Here is a 25009-nt window from a genome sequence, read left to right as displayed (position 1 = left end):
ATGTAACACTATTTGAGAGAATTGCACTTACGAAAATAGCAGTAGACAAGCACTGAACACAACCAGGAGTGCTTCTCTTGTCACCAACCTGTGATCCAGGAATAAAAATTTCCACTCCAGACTGTGTCTTGATGTGAATTCCTCTAGAGGTTCTTCCACGATGCACATCTCCTGTATGGTGAAGAAAACCGACTTGCTGAGAGTTGCTGCTTCACCCCTCCGCTTCATCTAGCTTTTGTTAGCTATAAATACACGGTGTATAAGAGGAGAAAACAGAGGATTCACACGTTTTCTGGCAATTCCAGAGAGCGATCTATTGTATTTATCAATGCCAAAATTTTTGCAGGAGTTGGGGGAGAAGAACTTGTGAGGCACACAGACTGACAAGAGCTGACACTGTTCCTCAAGCTGCCAAAGTTTTTATGGCTTTGAAGCAGTGCCCAGGGTGTGATGGCTGTGCCACCCACGGCCCCGAGGAGCAATGCCCCTTCCCAGCATCTAGCCTGTTCTTGGTCCCACCTGGCTTTGCCACGTCTTTCCTCACTCTTTTTGTGTTACTAAAGATACCCACCGCCCTTACCCGGCCCTTTTGGACGTCTGGCCTCCAAGGTCTCTTTGAGAAAGGGGGACATTCTCCCTCCCACTCAATAGCTGCAGAGGAGTAAATGTCTTTTCAGGCAGGCAGCCTGCACGGGGCCCGTCAGGCGGGTAAAAGGTGGTAGTTTTGCCTTGCACTTCACTCCTGTGGCGAAGAAGCTGGCCCTTAAGACTCACGGCAGCCCTTGGTGCTCGTGAGAATGATAATTAATAAGTGAATTACAGGAGGCAGGGCACAGGGCTGTCTACGAGGCAGGACATCCTTGCCCCAGGGAACTGAGGATCGGGAGGCAGTTGGTGGTGATTAATTGTGGAGTGGAGGTGGGAAGGGGAGGAAGGACGGCACTGTGGTACATGCCTGTGCATGGGCTGGGGCTGGCTGCGTGCCCCACGGCTGGCTCGCAGCCCGCTCGCAGCTCCCCTTTGCCCACCTCTCCTCTCCCTCTGGAGGCTTGCAGTGGCAACTCCAGCTCCACAAGCTGCCTGGAGTCACCCTGGAGACCCCTGGCCTGGGACTTGCCAGCACCAGTGCTCAGGATTTGGTGGCATCCAGGGTTACTGTCCCCCCGCCATGTCTCTCCTGCAGGAGGGTCTCCATCATCACCAATAACGACAGTCTGCCCACTGGCCCCCAATGCTGCTGTCCCCCTGCTCCCTGGTGCTATATCCCCCTGTGCCGTGGGCTCAGCGACACCATCCCATCGTCTCCACTGCCACTTCTCTCTCTGCTGTCCCTCTTGGGGAGAGAAGTCTTTCAGACCACCAACATTTTAAACCCTCTTGGGACCAGAGGACAAGCTGAGGCATGCTGCCATCAAGTGTTTCTTTGATACATATCAATGCTCACGAAGTTGATTATGTTGCTGGCTGTACAGCGGCAAAAGACTTCATGCATATCTTAAATTCCTCTCTCCCTCCCTCTCCAGTTTATGACAAAATCCATGCTGATGCCGAGAACATACCCTAAAATTCAAGGTGCAACATGCAAACATTGCTGTGTGCAACCAAAATGCTGATTCTGCCTTCCATAGCCAGTCAGATAAATATTTTTGCCTTAATTTATAGAAAAGGAAGTAATGAGCGGGGATTAAGTGATTCACCCAGGTGAAGTGAAGAGATTGGTGTCTAGGATTGCGTGGCAGCTAACACCTTCTCCGGGTTGTTCAGCAGCTGCTTCCTCCCTAGCACTGGGCAGCTCATTGCCACATGCAGCCCATTTCATTTCCCTGTTTATTTTGAGATGTTAACTACCCAAAGACAAAGGAATTTGCTTTCAGGGTTCCCAGAGAACCTTAACTCCGGCCCCTACTGTTAATATGATTACTGTGGTTGGGATTTATGGGAAGTGTTCTCACTTACCCAGAAGGGACTCTACTTGTCTGCTGGGGCCATGAATCAGTCAAGATTGCCCTGCAACTCCCAGAGCAGTAATGGAGCCAGGCCAAGGGAGCAGTGATTTCATACCGGCTAGGTCTCAATTAGATTAAAAATCTCTTAACCTCTAAGGATGGGACACCTGATGCAGTAGCTCACATTTGTTAATCAGGGAACTGCAGTGCCAGGCACAAGGTTGGGTGATCTATCCTTATTTCCACAAGCAGCAGTCTTACTACCAGGATTTGGGAGGAGGGAAAGTAGCAGCAGTCATCCGAAGACATGGAGGGGCACAAATGAAAGTGTTGGTGGCCATCTGTACACTGTTCCATCGCAGGAACAGAAAGCAGCCACAAAGAACCCAATTTCGAGGTGACTTTGCAATTCCTAATGTAAGAAGGGTTTCCATTTCCTGTGAAGTGACACCACTTCCGCAGATCCTGGCTCGCACCGATAATCCTCTTCACTGGATTTTTATGCATGAAATGTGATATCTGTAATCCATTCAATTAGCAAAACTAAGAACTTTGTGTGTCACTCCATCTGAAAGTGGTTTGAGAAGTTCTGAAATGAATGGGACCCAGGGTATGCACTTACCTTTAAAAACTGAGGCGTTGCCAAACGAACAGTCGCAACGAAGCAGATCTGCTTTCCTGGGGATGTTCTGTAAGCCCTTGGCACAGCCTCATCAAAGCCATTGCAAGTGGAGTTAGGCACTAGGTAGGGAAAAAAATGGGACCCAGAGTCATGCCTCATACGAGATTTGCTCTCCCTGAATATTTTGCACACTTGAAGTATACTAATACTAATTTTATTCAAAGAAGTGCTCTAAAAGCTTTTAAAGCTGATATGCATATATTTAAATCCAAGTCAGTCATGTTAGGCAGAAAGACATCAGAGCTTAACTTCCAAGTATGAATCTTATAGGTTAATCCTGATAAAAATAAGGCCAAACCTTATTACAGAGCATAAACCAGCTTTCTGGAAAGAAACCCCACGCATCCAATTGCTCTTTTTCACCACTCACGAGAAAAAAATATAAGCTGCAGCATGCCTAGCGCCCTAACTTCCATGAGGCAGTGAAAAAAAGCGTTTGCAAGGGAGGTAGCTGAAGAGAGTTCGCCAAGTCATCAGTAGCAAAACACCGGGGCCCACAGCCAGCAAGGCTTCATCGAGCTAGCAAGAGGCTGCTTGTGATTCTCAGCTGCTGAAATGCGCCTTCCCCTTCCGCATCTAAGGAGAACCATCCCCAGCATGCTCGGTTCTCCTTCTTCTAAAGAAGAGCAAAGAGGACCCCGTGCACGGCACCTCCTTCCAGAGCTGGGCATTTCTGGCGAGTCTGCAGATAGTCTGCTGTCTCCTGAAACACTGGGCAGAAGGAAAAACTGGATGCAATGTGGCTACAGATTTTGTATATGGTTTTTGTATCTGTGTCTTCCATGACTGCATGGCTCTTGTGTTGCTTTGAGAGCCCGCTAGCACCTCCTGCCACGGCGATGTGTTGCCAAAAGAACATGTTGCCTTAAGCTAGCCCACAGTCCCATGTCAGAACGACATAATGCAAATTTTTCGTCCAGGTTCGAGCTGTTTAGCGATGGTAATCCCGCTCCCACAGCAGTGAAAGCAAGCTGTGTGCTAAGCTGCAGTGGGAACTGGGCTGGCCCCATGGGCTCCTGCACTCCCCAGCCAACTATCTCCCATGGGGGCAGAGAAGGTCCCATCTAGCAGCCAGAGTTCACCAATCTGAGTTAATCTAATGCTAACAGGGATTAATGCTGATATGAAACCATCTTTCCTTACTATTAGGCCCCTATATCCAACTTTATGAAGTTTCCTACAGTTTGTCTCTTCTGTGTAGGACAAAGCAAGGATAAATATGTCCATTCCTGTGAAAATGAAGAGGTTTGTATCTACCTGGGAGGAGATAACTAGCAGGTTTTATTCTGGGGTGCTTCTGCACTGGGCCTTAGTTCACTAGCATAAATTGTAGAGATGGAAGAAGTCTCAACTTATCACATGTGCTTTTGGAACCCAGTTCAACCTATTAAAAGCCTTAGAATAATGATAAATAGCTGATAACAAGGATAAGAGGGTGTGAGAGAGAAAAATAAGTACTCTGAGGAGAATTCACACCTGTGATTAACTGGTTTAGGCCACTGTGTGCACAATATATATTGCGCCAAAAAGGGGAAGAAAGATTCCTCATCTGAGAAGGCAGCACAGATGTGAACATCCACAGAGATTACAGCCCTCTCTTGCAGTTGAGGCTGGAGGGCATGGCTGACTGGATATTGAGACAAAAAATATGGGCAAAATTCTCCTCCTTTCACCAGCAAAGTACACTTGCTCTGGGGACTTCATAGGAATATGTATTCCAGTTCTGCTCCCGGGGTTATGTGCATAAATGAGGGCTTCTATGGGATTATTAATACAAGAGGTGAAAAAAGAAGAAAGAGTTAGGAGCTACAGCAAACAGGAGAAGCCTGAGTAAAGAGTTACTGGTTCGTCTCTGATATGATTATTTTGTGCAAGTCTGTCGATTTCTGTAGTCAGTCCTGTTTAAAAATGAATGGGATTGCTATAAACCTACATTAAGGGCACTGTAAAAAGTTACCTCCTGTCTTACTATGTAATATGTTGTCATGTTTGAAGTCAATGGGGCTGTTTCTCTCTGTAATAGCCAAGTTCAGTAGCAAATGTTTGCAGGCTGGCTCTAAGATATGAAAATAAGATAAGCACATTCAGCCTCCAGAGTACAGGTATGATAAGTTAACTTAGTTTGTGAACCCATGGGCTTGCAAATGATACCAGTTGCAGAAGAAATGCCCAGTGGAGACCAAGTTGCACCGAAGAGCACGGATGGCTTTTTTATGTCAGCTGTTTGATGTAAACAGCCATGAGCCTGAGACGTATTTCCAGAAGAGAGCGGAATACATCCTTGAATGTGGCATTTACAAAATAGGATTATATTTCCAAGAGGTAAATGCAGTACTAAAAGGGTAATAATTATCATATAGTACAGCTATGTAGTAACTTTGGGATTTCATCACAACATTTGGGAATGTTGAATTTGGCAGCAGTGAGTCAGTAAGGCCAAGGAGATGAGGTAGAGCTGGCCTGGCTGAAAGTCATCCAGTCTTCAAACAGCTACTGTGCCATCTCCATACTCAGCTGCCCTTCACAAAGCCCAAAGCACTAAAAGCCTCGATGATGCAGGCAGGTAGCCACCACCTTGAAATGTACATTTTGATCTGAAAATAACAACTACCATAACTGAAAGAAAAAAAAAAATCCCACATTTGTTTCTGAATTACTTTGCTGCCTGACTTATTTTGTTGGTATCTCTTCTTTTCACAGCTCTATCTGCACAGCCTGTTTTGCTCTGCTCTTGCAGCTGGTCAGCAAATTTCAACTTTTTTTGTTGATAAATTTTAAAGTGTAGTTAAAAAAAGAGATCATTACATGAATTTAAAAAAAAAATAATCCTGGTATAATCTTTTAAGCATGCCATCTGAAAAATCGTGCTTTATAATTCTCCAAGGCTCTTTAAAAGAAACACACAACATCTTGAAGTAGCAAAGTTCAATAGCAAACTTTCTGAGAGCACCACAGAAAAATGGTGGAATGGAAAATATAGGATGAAGTCTGAGGCTAGGATGATACTAACATTTGTAAGTCAAATACAGGTCTCGGAGTGCTTTTGTCAGAAGGCTCCTGATGAAAATGTTAAACTGGCTATAAACAGGTGGGCTGCGGTAAATGAGGGCATGTGTGTTTCCCAATTAAATGATCTAGACAAGATATCTTGAGTAGGGAATTAGAAGGTCATGTGACAAAACTAAATACATAATCAGAAAGGTGAAACAGTTGTCTCATATATATCAGTTAGCTGATGCTCCTTAGCATGAATTTTAATCAGTTTTGTGGTTAGCTATCAGACCTGCTGCTCCTAGAGCTACCATAAAAGTCTTTTGTAGAAGTATTAAATTACCTGCAAATATCATATAAGAAGATAGAAAGAAGCTGATTTGCCTATATACAGGTTTTTTGTTGTTGTTTGTTTTTGGTTTTTTTTTTAAAGACGAGGACACTAAGGACAAGATGTTAAAAATAAGTAATATATATAAGGAACCAAGCCCTTAACTACCATAGACAAAAAGATTTTTATCCTTAGGGATGCAAATCATGCCACATGAAATGAATGAAAACATGTTTAAAAAACCCCAGACGCCACATTATTCGGTTAATAATAGTACGGCAGTCAGTTGCTCGGTCATCTTAATTTAACTTAGGATATTTAAAATGTATTCTTCCTATAACAGCAAACCTCTCATTTATGCCATTCGAAAGAAAAAATCCCTCCTTCCTATTTTGTCACTAGATGTTAATGTTTAAAGAACCGGTCTTAGTGACTGTCAAACAAACTGAACAGTGATTTCAAAAAATACAAGCCCAAGAGACCAGAATAAAATCAAGATTGTTTCATATAAATAAACTCAGGCCACAGATATACAGAATATTCAGCAATTAATATATATAATGAAGAAATCTAAAGTGCTAGTGGCAAGCCAGACTGCACTCAGTAGCTCCGGATGAGTAACTGTGATGGTGTCCATACATCACTTGTCTGCTTTGATCTACTCTCTCCTCTTTCCTCCTCCTGTTTCTCCCCTCGCCATCCTGTGTTGATATGAACCCCAAGTAAATTCTTTAGGACAGGATGGTGCCTTTTTTCTTAAGTGCCCATAGAAAGCCCAGCATAAACACTGCAGATGGCTAGCTGCAGCTTCTACAATATTGTTAATAGCAAATAATAATATGCGGCTGTCGGTTCTGATCAAAACATTCATTTCAGTTTGAGTTATTCTTGTTATCAGATGTTTCTGCATATGCTTGTGGAGGCTCAAGATCAATGTATCTTTTGTATAAATCTGTTTATTTCTTTTAAAAAGGAATTCAGATTGAATTAATTGTTCTGGGAGTAAAAAGATTTTTTTTTCTCCTCAGTGTAATAATTCTCTTGATGGTTATACTTATCTCTGAGAGTTACACCAGCTAACAGTAGAGTATCCGCTATTATTAGCATCCAGTAACCACACACTTCCTGAGTTTCCATGTAATTGGGAACAAAAATGCACAATTTTAAATTCCACTATAATATTTAATTATATTACTTGATCAGGAACTCTTTTCACGTAATGGTTATCTCCTCCTTCAAAAGAAAAACTTCAGGCATTTTGGATGAAAGGACGGATCTGCCACTTTAAAGATGCTGGTGGTCCTTTTTTATATTGGTGAACACTTTGAAAGGCAGGACTCTGGCTTTGCCCCTTTCAGGAGTTTTTAAGCAAGTACGTCACCTCAGAAATAGGATACCAAAGCCAATATTTGGTTATATAATTATGAGAGATCTTTTTCTGTTTACAAATGTGTAAACAATTTTCACAGGAGGGATAAATCCCGCCTGCCTTATCTTTTCTTATCAGAGTGAGCTATTAAGCAGCTTTGTCAAATAATTTATTCTTACTTAATTTGACATTTTATACTGGAAGCTAAGCATTTCCTTGGATTTTTTGGAGGGTTATCTTTATTACTTGCCTCCCCCCTCAGCCCTCAGGCAAAACTGGATGGGAGCCACTGCATTATTCATTGGTGATGCTGATGGGACTCTGCCCCTTATCAGGTACTACTGGTCAATAGGTACAGTGATGGCACTTGGCTCCCTCAGATGTTTGCATATATTCATCTCTCTTGTTAAAATCTGGACCACAGGACCAGAACCCAAAATATAGAAAAATATTGGAAAGCGTTCCTATTTGCAAATAACCCCCCTTATGCTCTGAGAGCAAGTAGGCTTTCTCACAGGAGCAGAGAGGGAACTCCATCTTCCTCTTCTGAGTGGCCCATGGGCCACCTCCCCTCCTCTCAAGGGACTACTGAGTCTTCACGTCAGGTTACAGTCCTGCTTTTCTCATTGAAGCTTAATTAATGATGATTATATAATCCTCCCAAATGGAAAAATCAGATCTCTTGTATTTGATTTAGCACAGCCAGTGACTCATGCAGTCACTCCACACAGCTCGCATTGCTGTTTCCCCGGTCAGCCGCTCTCGATTGGGCACAGCTACTTCCAGGGATGTTCGCTCATGTGCAGGCGGCTCATGTCACATCCCTGCTGGAGATACAGCTGCAGAAATGTCCTTGCAGCAGGGGTTACGGAGTTCGGCTTACCGCACACCATCCCCGGGACCAGCCCAAGCGCGGACCCCCCCTCCCGCTAACCCTGGCACTGGGCTGTGCAGCTCCTCTAGCCTCCAGCTATAGCCAAGCCCAGGAGCTCTAGGGACAGCGATCTTCTGAAAGACTGAACTCATGCTGTGACCTGTGTGAACTTTCCCGGGCAATTTCTGGGGGCTGCCCAGGCATCTCCCTGCCCCTTCTTGGATGGGGGAAGATGCCAGTGACTGCTCCTCTGGGGGAGTAGCATGGGTTTGATGTAGGTTGTGTGTGATCTGCCTCCCTGACAGCAATCCTGGTGATAAGTCACCTCGGTAGATACCAGGTATTTGTTCTACTTTAGCAGAAAGAAAATTCTCTTTGGCATCTCAGTACAATGGCCTTGCCCCAGAGCTCTCACTCAAGTTAGGGAGAGCAGCTAAGCCCCTAACTGGCTTTCTAAGCCTCAGTCTTTCAAATTAATCCATTCAAACCCATCCCTATATGATGTTCTCAGCCATAAGTCACAATGCGATTAACAGAGAAGGTACGAAGGAGGAGGAAGGGGGGCGAGGTGACTGGGACCCCAGCACACATGATCCCCTTCCCCCAAGCCCCACTATTATATGAGCAACGAACAATAATAAAATGAGCCTAAGAAGATGATAATTCAAGGGAGGTTACATAAAAGGTTATGTGGAAATAGAATAAAGCTTGTGACATTTCTGTTAAAGAGGGCAAAAAAGGACCTACCAGTTCTTCAAAATATTAGTGAAGGTTAAGTAAGAAGGAAGGGTGAAAGATTTGTTAGGACTGTCACTGCCACAACTCTACATTAATGAGAATAGAATATTTAAGTATCCTGATGGGATACAGCCTGCCCAGGGATAAAAGAGCTTCCCCAGCCACAGAGGCTCCGGTGTCCCTGCGGCAGGAACGTGCAGGCAGGGCGGACTCAGAGTACGCACAGCAAACGGTTGGAAACAAAGGTAGGATTTGGTGTCAGGTGGCTAAAAAGGAACAGCAGAGATTTGTATTTAGAGAAGAACATCCTGTATCAGTCTCCCATGTGTAAAAACATGCTCACACTTCCACTGCTGTGAAAAGCTACAGGGAAAAGCATTCTTGAATACATTCATAAGGAATGCCTCCTGTTAATTAAGCTTAATTTGCAATTTCTGTCTTTCTCCCCCAGCTAACTCTTTTCTTATCTTTAGCTTAGCCTCCTTCCTCCACAAACACCTCCAAAAAGCAGGATTTGGGGCCAGCTGATCCTACACACGTAGGACGAGCGCTGCCCTGTGAGTGATATGTGTCTCCCCCGCCACCCTTCCCACCACTGTCTTTCTTGCCTGCTTGGCCTCACATCTGGAGGGGAGCTGGCTGGAGAATGGGTATTTATTTAATGGAAGGAAGAAGAAAGCAATTACTGGCAGGTCTGGCAGGTGACAGACCTGGGGTGCATGAGCTTGGGGGGGACGGTACCCGATAATGGGGTGTGGGGGGCCAAGCAGAGGCAGGAACCCAGCCCACCGCTGCGCCCATCAGATGCCCAAAGGTGTCCGTGCCGCAAGTCCCTGTGCCAAAACACAGCTGCTTGTCCCCAGTCCCAGGGCTGGAAAGCTGCCTAAAGGGCGGCTGCGTTCATATGGTGTTTGCTTGAGCTGATGTCCTCCATGCCTTGCTCAGGGTGCAGCCGACTGACGCAAGAAGCCCAGTGGAGTTAACGATAGCCGCTTTGGAGGTTTGCACCCTCCTCCGGCTGCTCGCTCTGTCCTTGGCCCAAGGTTATCAGCTCCCAAGCAAACAGTTTGCTGCTGCTACATCACAAGTCCGACGCACTTGCTTCTACCTTTGCTGAGAGGTGGTTTTGTGGCTGGATTAGGAGCCAGGCTGGTGGCAGGGGGGGCAGAGGGGACCAGGGGGGTGACCCCTGGCCAAGGGGGAGCAGTGCTGGGGATGCACTGGTGAAGCAAGTATTTCCACCAGGCTCTGCACTGAACTGGGGAAACTAAAATCAGGATGGACAAGCTGCCATTCTGTGATGGGGAAAGGGGAAGGGAGCTGGGAGGCACCATCTCCCAGAGCTGGGGCAAGGGCTGTCCTGTCCCTATTGACCAGAGGGTCAGACTGCAGCAGAGACAGGAAGAAAGTGGAAGAGATGAAATAAAGTGGAATATTTAGAAAAAGGTGGCACAAAGGAAAAAATAATTACAAATTGAAGCAGAAAGCACATGTCCTATTTGAAAGCTGGAGTATTTGGAAAATGATTTGGCCTCTTCTGAAATCAATACGTTCCCATTTAGTTTATATGCATTAAGCTAGGGAAGATACCTGTAACACAAGTTTTATTTTTCTTCTGAGAAATAACCACTGATACAAATGCTGGGATATGAAATCCTAACAGGTAAAAGGGCAATATTAAGGTCACGCCAAAAAGAAAGGCTGAAAATCCTTGAAGAAAATGGATCAGAAATTCCCCTGGTAGAAATGTATCCTTATGAGTCAGCACCTGAAATCCGGTTTCTGCTCTAGAAAACAGAACAGCTTGGTGTGCGCGTCTGTCAGGCAGCCGCATTTTGCTTCATTCAAACTAGAAAGCATACAGGCAGTTACATTTTTTATACAAATAAAGCCTCAAATCAGATGGCACCAAACAAGAAATACATATCTCCATCCTGCACATAGGTTTCTATTCTAGTCATGTGGAGCAAGAGCAGAAAGTTAAATGGGGACAGGGACATTTTTTTTTGCAGTGTGGCGTGCGGTTTTTGGAAAGCACGGTGGGGAATTTTTTTGCTGAGGATGACCTATTTGGAACAATACCAGCAACTTTGGAAATGCCACTCTGGAGTTCAATCAGGCAAGTAACTAAAGCAAACTTGGGCAGGCAGGAGAAGGGAAAGTAATAAAAGAGTATTTCATTTCTGACACTAATGGCCATGCAGCAATCTGTTTGTTAGGGAACGGACGAGGTGGAAATCTGCTCTTCATCCCTTGAAAGATGGTTTCCCTAGACTGACTGTGGTGCATTAGTGACTATGCGGACTGTATTTCTTTCCCTTTTTTTTTTTTTTGAGGGTATTGTGTTCTGCAGTGCTGGAGAGGAATGTAAAATGGCAGCTGGAGAAGGAGGCAGGTGGAAGTGTCCTCAGCCACTCCGATGCCAGCGGCCAGGGACCCCTCACCACAGCAAGGGGTGGTGGGTGCAGGCACTCAATTACGTGGTGCTGCCGCCTTTCCCCAAAATTTTGCAGAGAAGGGTGAGAGGGCAGATTTGGCAGATTATCAGTTCTGGCACAGCATTTATATTGAATGTAAGCAAGCAGATAAGGTTGCAAGTTTATTATTTAGCTAATAAGTAGAGTCTTAGCACACAGTATTAGTGAGCACAAACAAACTGTCTTCTGAATCTGTCATTATTTGCAAACTTACCCAGAGTCCAGGATCACTGCTAACAAGTGAAGGGCAGTAACAAAAGCAACTAACACAATTTCCCTCTTCATAGGTATTCATCCAGCTATTGCAAATCAGCTGCGAGATCCATGTGAAGCAAAATTTACCCCATACTGTTAAAAATAGTCCTTTCAGTTAAAAGCCTGTCTTGTTCAATGGAGCAATACTTATATTTTATTTTACACAGCTAAAGTAACATTTATACAACAATTAAAGCTTACCATTGCTGTAAGACCGAAAATTTCCTACAAATTTTATGTATTCATATGTTGGAAATTCCTTTGGGTTCAAACTTCCTCTCAGAAGATGACAATAAAACTCTAGTTCATTGTCAGCTGGATTGTTAAAAGAAGAAGAAGAAGAAATAAATATACTATTTAAGCTAAACACAACCAACGGTGTCTTCCAACCCCAATCTTGCAATCTTGCAACTGGCAGCATGAGAGCAGCTTGTTACCTCTCAGAGTCCTATACACCGATGTGCTATACATTGCAGGATGAGAGCCTCTGCAAGGAAGCGCCTTGCAGGGATGCAGGTTGTTCAGCGCTGTGTGCAGGTCTGCCTGCAGCTCGGGGACAGCCTTCCAGATTAACTCGCCCTTCTCTTACACCACCTTCATCACGGGAGTTACGCTGCCATTGCATCAGTGTAGCGAAGGAGAGAATTGGATCCTTCATTTATAGCTTTTTTTCTATTTAGGCTTTTCACGACTCACAGCTGTTCTACATCTTGTGTTGGAAAACTATGCCTAATTACCTCAAAATATCTATTAAATTAACTTTGGCATATAGGCTATCAGCTGCAGGTTTGGTATATACAGTAGATTAAGCAGCTGTACATCTTACATTATCGTGTGTTTTCTGGTTTCCTACGTCTTACCTCCTAGAGTGAATAAGGGTGAGGCAAGTAAAAGTGTTTTTAAGAAAAACAAGATTCAATTTAAAAAGAATTACAATAATTTTACAGATACTTTTCAACTATAATGCAAACCAAAGGTATGTGACCTTAGCACATCTCTCAACAGCATCTTACTTGAACAGGCTGAAATATCAATTAAGATGTGATTTGTCTCAGGCGAACTCTCAGTTTCCATCGGCTAACCTATTTTCCTTAGCTGTCTCAAAAGATATGATATTTAATAATTAACATAACTGCAAGTAGTCTTAGCCTAGTAAAATAAAGGCTATGAGTTTCATTTAATAATGGAACCAAAGGGTCATTCCAGATGGCAAGATCTTTTTAAAAGGCTATGAACCTAAGTTTTATATTGCACATCACATAAAAAGCTCTTTCTGAGAGAAAATTTTTGTCCTGCCCGTGCTTTTTCATTTACTGGGGAAGATAAAATAAAACTTACTTTTTAGGTAATCCGATGAGGCAGAATCCGTCATAAGCATACAAGAAGAAAGCATCTTATAAATTTCTGAATGTTCTTGTTCTGGGAGGAAATTTAACAAATTCTGATCCAAGACATCACACTGCAAAGAAAAAGAACATTTGAGAAAAACAGAAATATCACAACGAGCAACGCTTGCAGAGATGCGCAGCACTGTGGATATGAAGCCTGTGGCAGTTGACAGGAGTTTTCCCACTGATTTCCAGGGACTTCTGACAAAGCCCAAAACACGGGGGGAAACTGCTGGGCAAACCGAGTGGCCGCTTCTCCCTCGGCCGGTTCTCAGCTTAATTCTCAGCACTCAGCGATGCTCCTCTAACGTTTCTCAGACAACATCAGATGCTTGGGGTATGTCCATACAATTAAATGACGAGATCTGGGAGCGAGCTGGAAAATGGGTGCCTGGCTCCCCATGCTGCTCGCCAGCTGCATGCACAGGCCTGTTGTGGATCACTGGGACTTGCTCTCTCCCCGACTAACGGGAGCAGTGGGGCTGGGAGTCACCCTGGGCCACCAGCCCCGAGAGCCGGGTCAGTCCCGGATCCAGCCCTTCCCTGGGGGATCCCCTCAGCTCCTGGGAAGTGCCCTCGGGGCGGCAGCCGTTGTTCCCCCTTTCCTGCATCCTGGCAGGTGGGAGCAGGGAGAAGGGGACTCCCCAGTCTGGACATCGCTTTGCAGCAGCAGTAGTTAGTCCCCAGGGAGGGGGACTTCAAGGTGCCACCAGCCCAAGCCCTCTGGCCGGCCATGGGCTGAATGCCCAGGTGTCTCCAGCCCCGCAGTCAGCTGGCACGAACCTGAAATCCATCCGAAATCTAGGTACTGAGATTTGGGAATGGAAAGAGGAGGCGGATTTGTGCAAAAGGCCACGACTGGCCCAGGGTGGAGGAGACAAAGAGTCTGCCGCAGGGTTGCCAAGAGGAAGGTCTCCCTGTGTTCAGCATGGTGACTAACCTAATGCTAGAAGAGCGTATCTGAAAGGAAGTCCTGAGATAAAGTGACCCTCTAATGGCATTGACTTACATCCATCCCACTTGAGACTACCTCGGGCTGAGCTGGCACACTGACACAGCTTCGTGTGTTGTCACAGTAGCTGTTATCAGCCTGTATAGTTGTGTTGAAAATGTGTTAGCCCTGTATGATACTGGCAAATTATTAATCATCATCATTTATTTATGTATTTATGTAAGGTTGCACTTTGGTTTCCCTCTGCTTTTTACCCATGCCTGCTGTTCTGTGTGGAATTCCTGTTTAGAGTACTGAAATGCATTGAGTATACTTTGAAAATCAGAGTGCTATGCTTTATACACTTATCTAGATGCAATAGTACATCACTTTGGATTATTCAGTTATTACATGTGCTCGTTACTTGAACGTTCCTTTTGTGAAGAATACTTGAAAATTTTTTTGTGACTTTAGTGTATACCTTATTAATATGCATCCTACTGATACAGTACATGATTAAGTTTTTTTATACATATGTAGAAATAACTATATATATACACTTTATATTTATATAATGTATATATATTTCATTTTATACACACACACATCTCTATATAGACACATTATATTTACACAAAATATAGTACATTGTTCATGTAATTTTGGGCATATGAAGAAAGAGCACCTGACGGGAAACTGCAGTGGTGAGTCCTGTTCAAGGCTTACAGTACAATCTCAGGAAAGTAATTTTTCCTTCTCATTCCTTTTCTACCTGTAAATGGTAGATAATGATACTTATACACCAGTTTCACACAAGTCTCATGGAGGTTAATTAATCTCCCATCCACTCAGCAGTAACTGCAGGAGGACTAGGTCTGAGCTGTCTCTGCTCCTCAAACTCACAATTGCTTCTTCAGTGACCTGAGGATGTACCACCTTTTGTCTCCATACTGTGACCAAGCTCCAATTCAAAACCTATTACCAGTTCTGCACTGTCATTTCTGTTTAAGGGGATAGCTGTAGGGCCCTGCGACTACACCTACAGTTGGAGTTACAAGAGACTTTTGTTCCACGACCCCTCAGAGCAACCTCCTGCCCTGAGCACCAGCTATTTATTAATTTTCAAGTCCTGGCATTTATATTTTTTGCTGCCATCAGGTACCATATCCAGAATTTAATGTTTGGTTTGCATCTTTGCTGTTAGGAAATACCAACTTTTTTTTAATGAGTTTGAAAAAAATGATAAGTTATCTACTTCTTACTGTGTTTTACAACTCTTGCCTCCTGCAGAAGTTAGGCACACCTGTAAAGCAGCGCACAGAACAGAATTTCTGGACCTTGCATGTATCAAGGCTCCAACAATGTTCTTGAATCAATATGTCAATCAAGAATATATCGACAGATGAAATAGAGAGAAGGAAGCAAATATTCCATGGTCTTACTGGAGCTGTAGGAAATGCCAGGCAAGCTATTCAGAGCTAATTCTTCACCAGACCCAAAGAGCAGACATCTGGTGCCATGGCAAAAAGGTGACCAGAGAGATGGACAAAATGTGATCATCACAGACAAAAATGTATCAGTTGGAGAGGAACGGTTTGCAGCTTTGTCTAATTATTCTAATTATTCTGCAGCGGGCAGTTCTGCCCTGCTGGCAGACACAGCCACAAAGCATTGCTGAATGAGACAGGCAAAGTGGATAAAAGATAAATTACAGTAACTGTGGTTAGAGTGGTTAGATGAACTACATTAATGCATATTTATGCTGCTAAGCTGGAATCTACTCTGTGCCTTGGAAGGTGTGGATCCTGCTAACAGAAACTTCTGAGTATTTACCCCTGATAGCTACAGCAGGCAAAGAAACAACAGCTTTGCATACAGGGATGCTGGTCCATTCTAAAAACAATACACAGTAAATTTGCCCCAAGTTCTGCAATCATTTGATGTATAGCTTAAGTATATGTGCAGTTTCAACAAAACACCTGTACTCCAAAATGGAGGTCCTTCACCTTTTCATTGCTTTTTGGAGGGGTGAGGAGGAAATATGATGAGTTATTCCTGCTGTAGAGAAAGAAAGCAGGAGAACTGAGCAACATGACCAGTACAGGAATGGGAAAGTGGAAGGCTGCAAATGAGACAGGCTTCTTTCCCCTTCAACCCAAAAAATCAAGATAGCTCTACTATCATGTGCTGGGATTTGGCCCCTGTATCAACCTGTACATTCTGCTCAGGTGCCCATCGCTACCCTGTAAAAGCAACACAGCACGCAAAACTTTTGTACACTGTAAGGTGCTATGTCCTGGATTTTTCCACCCTGATGTTTAACTTAAGTGCCCAACACACCAGAGCAGCTACCTGATCTTCACTGGGGAGCCCCTGGGGAGAAAGAGCCCCTCAGGAGAAGTTCAGCCCTGCCAGGGACCTCCTGTATTTGCACAGCCGCCTCCCCGCCAACCCTCAAGGAGCCTTGTGTGGGCAGGCAGCGAGCATGGACCCCTCGGCTACGGGACTAAAGCTGGGTAAGATGGACAGGACTAAAGCTGGGTGAGACAGACACCACTCGCCCAGTCCGTGAGCAGATACAGCACCTTCTGCCTGAGTCCGTGGACAGGCAACGTCCATGAGAAAGCTCCATCTCCTCCTCCTGTGGGTTGGAAATAGTGACTCTGCTGCCTGTGTTTAATTGTTTCACTCAGCAAAGCAGGCAAGAAGGGACAGGGAGGACCCTCCTCCAGAGACTGCCTAGTCTTGGGGTCATAGAGTACCATCTGACTGGCAAATGCTATAAGTTGTGACCAGATTTCCAGGAGTTCATTTCAACTATAGTCAATCTTACCATGTGAGCTAAACCTCTCTTTACATCAATCGACCCTAGGATTAGCCTCTAGATATTGTAATAACAAACTGTTTAGAATTACAACAGAGGAAGTTTGTGTTTGAAAATGCTCCATGGAACTTAGGGAAGCTGTATTAAAGAGAATTGGATATATTTGTTCTCAGCACCAGAGTCTTTCATGATTTTAATGAAAGAAAATACATCAGATTTCTTGATAGGGGCCCTCAGAGAGCCTTGCTCCGCGTTCTGCCCAGTTTTGCTTTCCTTTCAGAGAGTATTTTTTTTTCCCTGCAGTCACAGAGGAGAAAGAATTGGTATTTTGTCCCTCAAACAGTGACTGAATTTAGCTTACAAATAGATCCTGGAGGTAAACAGAATAAGCCACATATAGATTTTCCAGATAGCATTCTGATCAGTTTTAAAACTTAAAAAGACATTTGGAAAGGGCAGCATGGGACTAAAATGCCCAGTGTGCACCTAACTGCACACTCAGCTGGGCCCCTGCCCATGGCCGTAGTGATTTGCTGACCTTGGGAAGCAGAAGCCTTTATTGCTTGCTCAGTTGCAGTCTCTGGGATGCACCCAGTCACTCCGCATGGGTGGGGTGGTGGGGCAGTTGTTAACCATTATGATCCCATCAGCTCTGAGAAGGTCTGTGGGAACTCCTGCTCCACCTCCAGCCCCGGCAGGTTGGTCCCTGGCTTGGGCTGCTATGTGCTGCTTCTGTGCAAATAAAAAATAAGGGCCATCTTTGTCCTCATTTTGGGCTGGATACTGTGCAAGATTATCACACAAGGCATGACTTTGGGAAGGAAAACCAATTAAGTCTCTGATGGTCCAACTCAGAAATTATGAACCTGAATCCATCCATGTTCAGTCAGGGCTTAAGGTTTTAGGCAGAGGGTCTGAAATGTGTCTTCCTGAAGAGCAATATATTCCTGCAGTTGATCTACTGTCTCCACTAAGAATCAGTATTTGGAAGGGATAGCACTGAAACCCCCAAACCATGAAAGACAAGGAAATTCCATGGAAATCAGTAAGTCTATGAAGACCCAACAGCCTGCATACAGGACAGGGCGCTCTCTGTCTTTGAAGTGAAGGCAAATGTCAGAAAATAGTCAACTACTGGTTTTCTCAACTGTTGAGGATTAAAGAACACTGAAATAGATAGATTCAGTTCAATCTGTTGTTGCATAGCAATATTCTTGCATTTACCAGGAGCTGCCGCCTTTCATCAAGTTCCTTTCGTCTCAGAAGAAAATAATTTTTGTTCATATTACAGCAAGGCAGTGTGTGTGAAATACATTTGTCTGGGTGGAAAACATGACACGTATTTGGTGAAAAAGTAAATGAGAGAAAAAGAATTGCAATTTTCCTAAGAACATGGCGGGCGGGTGGTATAATAATGATTTGGCAGCTTTTTTTTTTCTCCTGGGTGTGTATTTATTTGAGACCAAGCTACTAAAAATGAATGTGAGGATTAATCCTTAATTATTGTGCCATTTCTCCTAGAGCAGCCTTAGCAACCGGAGCAGGGTTCAGAGCAGTCCCTCTCCCCTGTTCCTCCAGCCCAAGCCAAAGCACGCAGGAGTGTCTCCTACAGCAAGACCCAGCAGCCCACAGATAAAACAAGCCCCATGTGCCAGACCCGAGCGCCGAGCATCGGCTCCACCAGCACCTCCCGGGAGCTGGGTGCGCTCCCTTTGGGAAAGCACAGCTGAGCTGCGGGGACAGCTTGGCAGCAGCCACTGGCTAACTCCCACTCCCCCGAATTCAGTGGGGGTTTTGTCCTTTACTTCCCTGGGAGCAGGATAAGGCCTTTAACAAGCTCCTCGCCGGGCTGCTAGCGGCACCGGTGCTATTCTCTGCTAGCTTAGAAATCAGAGATGGAAAAGATCAACCAGGTCACCCTGTCCCTCCCCTGGCCAGAGTATTCCTGCAGAGCTTTTTCCATTCAAGCCGAAGTGCCTCATAGCAACAAAAACCTGAAGGGTATGAACCAGACAGAGAGAGAACAGAGCTGATCAACAGCAGTGGCCAGCATAACACAGTGACAAAACCCCTCACCGCATTTTCAGGAAAACACCACCCCCCACCACCCTTTTATATCTGTTTCTAAAAATGTAGGGCCTGATCTGACAATGTATAGTAGAAAAGCCAGTGCCAGAATTACTCACCGGTAAATGCCCTAGAAGAGGTGTGATGCTGTCAGACACATAGATGATGCTTCCACCTGTGGTTACTGCTATAATGAAGCCATCTAATGCCTAAGGAAAACAGACAAGTGGAGAGTGCTTTAATGGGAATGAGTGGTGTAAACAGGACAGCTCATAGAGTGTTGATCAAAACAGTTTGACTTCAGCACCGTATTGTTATCGCGTTGTAGGAGCGTTATCTCAAGTTGCAGAACAGTAATTCTCTGATTTTACAGTCTGATTTAACTTTTACAACACTCTTTGTAGTCTAGTAAAACCTACTATTGAAGCAACAAAGGGCTCACAGGAACATTTCATGTCTCAGTTTTTAAATTAATCACACATTTTAATAATGCAAAATGACTAAGACTGGATCCCTTGGAAGTTATTAAAATGAACATTTGAGCTCTGTGTAAATATCAAAGGACGATGAAAGGATGCGGTCCTATCTCAAAATGGTACTTCTCTGCAAACCCCATAAATCTCAGTTTGTATTAATGTAACGTTGTATATTACTGGGCTTTCATGTAAGTAAAAGCAATGCAAATGATCAAATAATCCTTAGCCTGAGTTTTAATTGAGTGATTTATTTTAAAGGTCATGGTATTAGATTACTCATTCCAAGAGAAATTCACCCTTCTGCAGAGTTTCTTCCTCACTTCAGTCCCACCTTGCGGGAAGACCCTTCACTCTTAGGACTGAAGGGGAATGTCACCTTATCCCCATCCTCTGCACAGGAGCAACTTCACCTTCAAAATTAGTTTCTCCTTCAGTCTGAGATGCAAAGTTTTGAGCTAAATGTTGTTCGAAGTTAAATCTAGGTAGATTTCCAGACCTAAAGCAACCTACTCTAAGCAGACCCCCCCCCAAAATTAAGACTCAACAGTAGGTGTTCAGAGACTATATTAAAACCTTCCTGTTGTAATTAAGGAGACACTGGTGAAGCTCCCAGTGCCTGCAAATGGAGCAGGTTTGGGTCCTTTCTGTGAGTTCCCTGGTGATCTGGAGTCAGTGCTGCCCTCAGCGTTTGAGCAGTACGGACACTGCAAGCAGGACTGAAGCAGAGCAGAGTTCGACTATACTCCAGAGGCAATACCTGTTCAGGAGACAGGTGTACTGCAAAGAGCCTGATCAGGGTGCCAGGGTGTTTCAAGACCTTACTGCAAACCCAGGCGTGCCTTCAAGCCAGAATAGCAGTTGATCCTGTGAGCCACAGCACTTCCTTCTCCCCTGCTGACTTCAATAAGGGAAAGAATTCTGAGAACACTGGAAAATGCTAATTGTTTTTCAAAAAAAAAGGAAAACACAAAGCCTTGAATAAAGACACAAACATATGTTCCTTTTTCCAGAGAATGCTGAGCACCCACAACTATTTAAGTCAATGGGAATCTGCTGGTGCTACAATCCTTTGAAAAGCAGGTCAATAACTTATAACCCAGTAGAAAAGCGTGTGTTTAGCATCTCTGAAAACCCTCCAGCTGCTATAGTTAGTTTGATTTTGTTAATCTAAGTGCAGAGAATATGTTTTTCTTTAGTGTAGTACATTCAAGCTGTTTTCTAAAAAAGCTTGATAGCTGTTAACCCGTGGAAGAGAGCAGTGATTTTACAAGGCAGCTGGATTGTGCATGTTACTATGGTGAAGGTTGTTGGTTTTTTTTTAAATCAAGTCTTTATTTCATATCCAATGCAGATTATACAAAGTGACTCACATCAGAATTTTGTGGTAAAATCAAGTTAATGTATGCATACATAATTCTATTTTTATTTACTTACAACTGGTCCTTCCAACATTAAGAGGGCATAGCCCTTTTCAAAGATTTCACTACTGCAGCAGTCCTAGATGGACAAACAGAGCCTAATGCCTACTCTTATGCAATTTGATGACAGCCTTTTCAATGGGGTAAGAAAAGGCCATTTTCAGGAAAGCTGATGTATTACCACAGTCAATTATGTTCTGATTCTTTTGAATCAGTGCTTGAAAAAACCCTTCCCATCTTTTAATAACAGGATGGGAAAAACTTCAAGCAGTCTTGTCCAAATGTTAATAAATAAGATTAGTAGAAAGGCAAAAAAAGCAGAGAATGATGAACAGCTGGCTCAACAGGACATCCCAATACCCAATGTTATCTTGAAGGGCATGGAAAATCACAGTAGCAAGAAGGTGATTTATAAGCTGGGAAACTAAAAGCAATTGTTTTAATCTAAAATTGTGTGGCATACAAGTAGAATCAACAAAGGCCCGGCCAGTCAAGACAACTGCCAATTTATTGCTGTCTGAGGGAAATATTTCAGTGCAGACTGAAGGAGTTATGTACATTAAGTTCCTGCGCACTGAGGTGGGAATGGGTGGTCGTCAGTGCAATGGGAGCAAAGCATCTCATAACACTGGACCAGGGGAGTCTCATCACAACAAAATGCAATGGCCGAGGGACCGCCAGCCCCTGGGAGCCAGCAACGTGTTTTGTTGTCACCTGTTGGTGGGTCAAGCTTCTCCCCAGCATCCCACCCTGCCCGCCGCCAGAGCCTGGATCATGACCCACATTCACATCATCTGTGGGAGCAGGAGAAGCTTGTTCTCAAAGGACACTGTGGGGCCATGCAACCTCCATGTGATTAGTATGGGAGAAGATCCTTGCTAAAGAAGGTTCTAGCTGTTACTGAGAGAGAAAAATACCTTTTAGCAGCTCATTTGCATTTCATCTCGAACCTACATAAACGCCATTGAGTCATCCCCCTTCAAATCCCAGCTAGTGTTAAAAGCACGTATGGTATAATTTAAAGGTAATTTTAAAAATATCATTGCAAAATAACCCTGCTCCCTGTTAGAATAAAAAGTGTTTGATAAGGGTCTTGAAAATCATTAGAGTGGAAGTATTAACTGTGTCAAATCAAGAGGAGCTGTCAGGTTTTAGTTGCTTGTACAGCACCTAGCACTACAGCGACACGACACTGTTGCTTTTTAGATGCTAGTCTTGCATAAATATTAGGTAATAATAATGCCTTCCAAGAACAGGAGAAAAACTGCCACATGCCCTTTTCCTCACCTCTGTTTGTAAAAATAAAATGTAACCTGTGGTTTGAATCTCTCCCCTGGATTGCATTTCTTGGGAGTTCCTGTGCAGCTTTGCAGGCTGCAGCAGCACAGTGCAACGGTACCATTGAGAGTGAAAAGTAACATGTGGGGACTCTAATGTCTTGTCCCAGTGACAGCTCTGCTTGATGGTCAAATACAGCAGTACCTGAAACCTCCTCTTTCGGAACTGCAGATGGCATTTTAATCTAGACGCATGGGCACTTCCATGACTGCTAGACAAAATTAGGAAAGGTATATATGCATATTCACCTCCAACATCAGCTGGGTGAATTCTTCGTTGCTGAGAAATGAAGGCTTCCAGTCCTGCTGAATTTCAGAAATCTCCGTCTGTGCTGAGACTTCTAGACAAATAAAACATTTCAATTTTTTAAATTCAAAGAAACTTGTATCTTGCAAGACTACATATGAGTTGCTATGAAAAGATAGAAATCACCTTTATATTAAAAAATTGCAGCTTTCAGCCATGGGTTTTGCATACAGAGACAGTAATGACTATCTAAATTGGGCCTGATCCTGAAATGTTTTCCTCATTTTTTACTCAGCTCAGCTTGAAGTGACTTCAGTGGGAGCCGGTATTCACATAGCCATTGGCCTCAAGCAGCATTACTTGGGTATTGATCAAAAGATAAAACCACTTCGCATGAAATTAAAATCAAGGCAAGGATTAGCACGTGTCAAATTGATATTTACAGTTTACAGCTTCAACCTTAGGATGCCAGAGTGCTAGGGTTCAGCCTACAGCTTCTGTGCCAACTAGGGAGCAGCAAGAAAACTCCTTCGGAGGAGTCCCAAAGGGCCGTGACCCCAAAGAGCAGAGCTATTGCTCTGTTCTCCAAACCGTGAGCAAAACAGGAGCATTTGCAGCAGCCTTACACTGGTGCTGCTGCCCGCACTCTCTCCCTGCCTACCGCCAACCCCACAGTGTAGGGCAGCCCACGACAGGGAACAGAGCACCAGCGCCTCATCCCAAATCCTATCCAGAGGGGAGGGTCTCCTTTGCTGTCCACCCATGAGACACCAGTGGGGTTTTGCTCCACTGTTGGCCAGTCCTGGCCCCACGGCAGCCTGAGGATCCTCACTGCCCGAGGACTTTCCATGGAGGGGTGCAGGCACCAGGGTAACAAGTCACAGCTTCGCACTGAAACGGGGGACCAGAGCGGGGGAGCTGGATGCACCATGGTGAACCGTTTCCTTCAAAAAACAGCCACTCACATGAGCTCTACCTGAGTCAGACAGGGTTATGGAGGACAGATCTTACAATTTAGAGACACTTGAGCTGTTTTTTTTCACAGCTCACTCCGCTTGTCTGAGTGCTCCCTCATTCAGCTCTAGTAGTGAGGGGATGCTGAGCGCAGCCTGTCTTCTCCTTTCAGCGCCTCCTGCTAATTAATCCTATTGATTAACACTTCCAGAGCATGTAATACCCAATGCTCCCTATTCGGACCACATAGGCAAACTGGCCAGAGAAATGCAAATGGCTAAATGATATTAAAGACAGTAAATTTATACCAGTGCCTGTGCATATTGTCACCTAAAAAGAAATCAAAGCCTCCGTTCAGGCTTTGTTAGTGGAGGTGCAGCTGTCTGCTTCTACCGGCTTCTTTGACTCACTTTCTGCATTGCTGGGGGCTCTCACTGATAGCACCGTGGCTCTCCCCAGCCCCCATGGTCTTACACAGAGGTTTCAAAACCAGATTAAGGAAACAGAGAGATCAGCTCGTCAGATTTTTGTTATATGGTTTCAGAATATAGGATACTTTCAGCAGATCTGTCGCTTGGAGAAGCTGATATACATGAAACAGCAACTGTTAGAAGAATTACTTGAGATTTGGGAGATTCCGTGGATTATGAAGAAGGAGGCTGTTTATGAAGAAAAAAATCTGAAAATTGACCTCCTCCTCCATTATGACTAAAATCTTGGTTTAGCCTACTAAATGAAAGGGAAATACGATTGAATAAACAAGATCCAAAGTATGCTGAAGATAATCAACATTTTTTAAATGCTGATGCTTTGTATTATATTGTGTGACTACTAATCTAGTTTAAAAATAGGTAACATTTGCTTTTTTTAGCAAGTGCACAAAAACCAGTCACAGTTTGACCCAATTGCTGTGGAAGGATTTGTGACTGTTAGATTTCTTTTACCTAGTTCATCTTCCAGAAATGAAGTGCCTTTTGGAGTAAATTATTTGGGCTATCAGCTACACTTATCTACACTTATTCAAATCTCATGTGACTGTTCTTTGCTTGGCTTTATAATTGAGCATATTCATATCCTCCTTTACTCTGCCTTGGGCAGCTAAAAAGAAAAAAAGATATGTTATTACTGTCATTTTTTAATAGGTATATACAATTATTAAACTTTGAGATGTCCTAGTCATGCCCTCCTGCATGAAATCATCTTGTCTGTGGCAAAGATTCATTTAAGGAGAAACCATGCTCTAACAACAGAACCACTATAATTATTTCCTCAATAAGCCTGACATTTGTGACTCCATTATATTGGGGGTCATGATATAAGAGTTTTTATGGTCTTTTCCTTTTCACCCAGAGTTCTCCAGGCAGCGCAGGCAGGAGGTACTGGATGAGCAAAGTGAGGCAGGTAATGCAGTGCATCAGCTTGCGAGAGCTCTTTCTGCTTTCTGGGACCAGGGACGTTCCCCACAGTCACCCACTGAAGTCTCTTCCTCACAGGGGGAGAGCAAGAGAGCCCCCTTTTAAATCAGTGCCCTGATTTATAAGGGAGAAGCGTTTCAATTGTCTGCTGCTGGCAGATGTCCATGCGTCAGGGACCCCACAGTGCATGTTCCTCTCATCGACTAGAAACTAGACCAACCAGACTAGATCAGCAGGGTCAGAAATCTCCTCTGCCCTCTGTGAGGACACATGTCTAAGGGCCTTAACT

The 25009-nt window shown here is 44.1% G+C and overlaps 1 protein-coding gene across 2 annotated transcripts in view; it reads right to left on the bottom strand.

Annotated features, from left to right (window-relative positions):
- NPAS2 (neuronal PAS domain protein 2) overlaps positions 1–25009 on the bottom strand; it is a 108148-nt gene that overhangs the window by 23225 nt on the left and 59914 nt on the right. For both annotated transcript variants that reach the window (XM_069770092.1, XM_069770091.1), the window contains exons 4-9: positions 22354–22445; positions 18993–19082; positions 13002–13122; positions 11865–11978; positions 2569–2687; positions 89–171 (exon numbers count right to left, since the gene is read on the bottom strand). In XM_069770092.1, the coding sequence (XP_069626193.1) occupies positions 89–171; positions 2569–2687; positions 11865–11978; positions 13002–13122; positions 18993–19082; positions 22354–22445 (619 nt within the window). The remainder of the gene's footprint in view (positions 1–88; positions 172–2568; positions 2688–11864; positions 11979–13001; positions 13123–18992; positions 19083–22353; positions 22446–25009) is intronic.

The sequence above is a fragment of the Haliaeetus albicilla genome, chromosome 25 (genome assembly GCF_947461875.1).
Source record: "Haliaeetus albicilla chromosome 25, bHalAlb1.1, whole genome shotgun sequence".
NCBI lineage: Eukaryota > Metazoa > Chordata > Aves > Accipitriformes > Accipitridae > Haliaeetus > Haliaeetus albicilla.
This window is presented reverse-complemented; position numbering and strand designations above follow the sequence as displayed.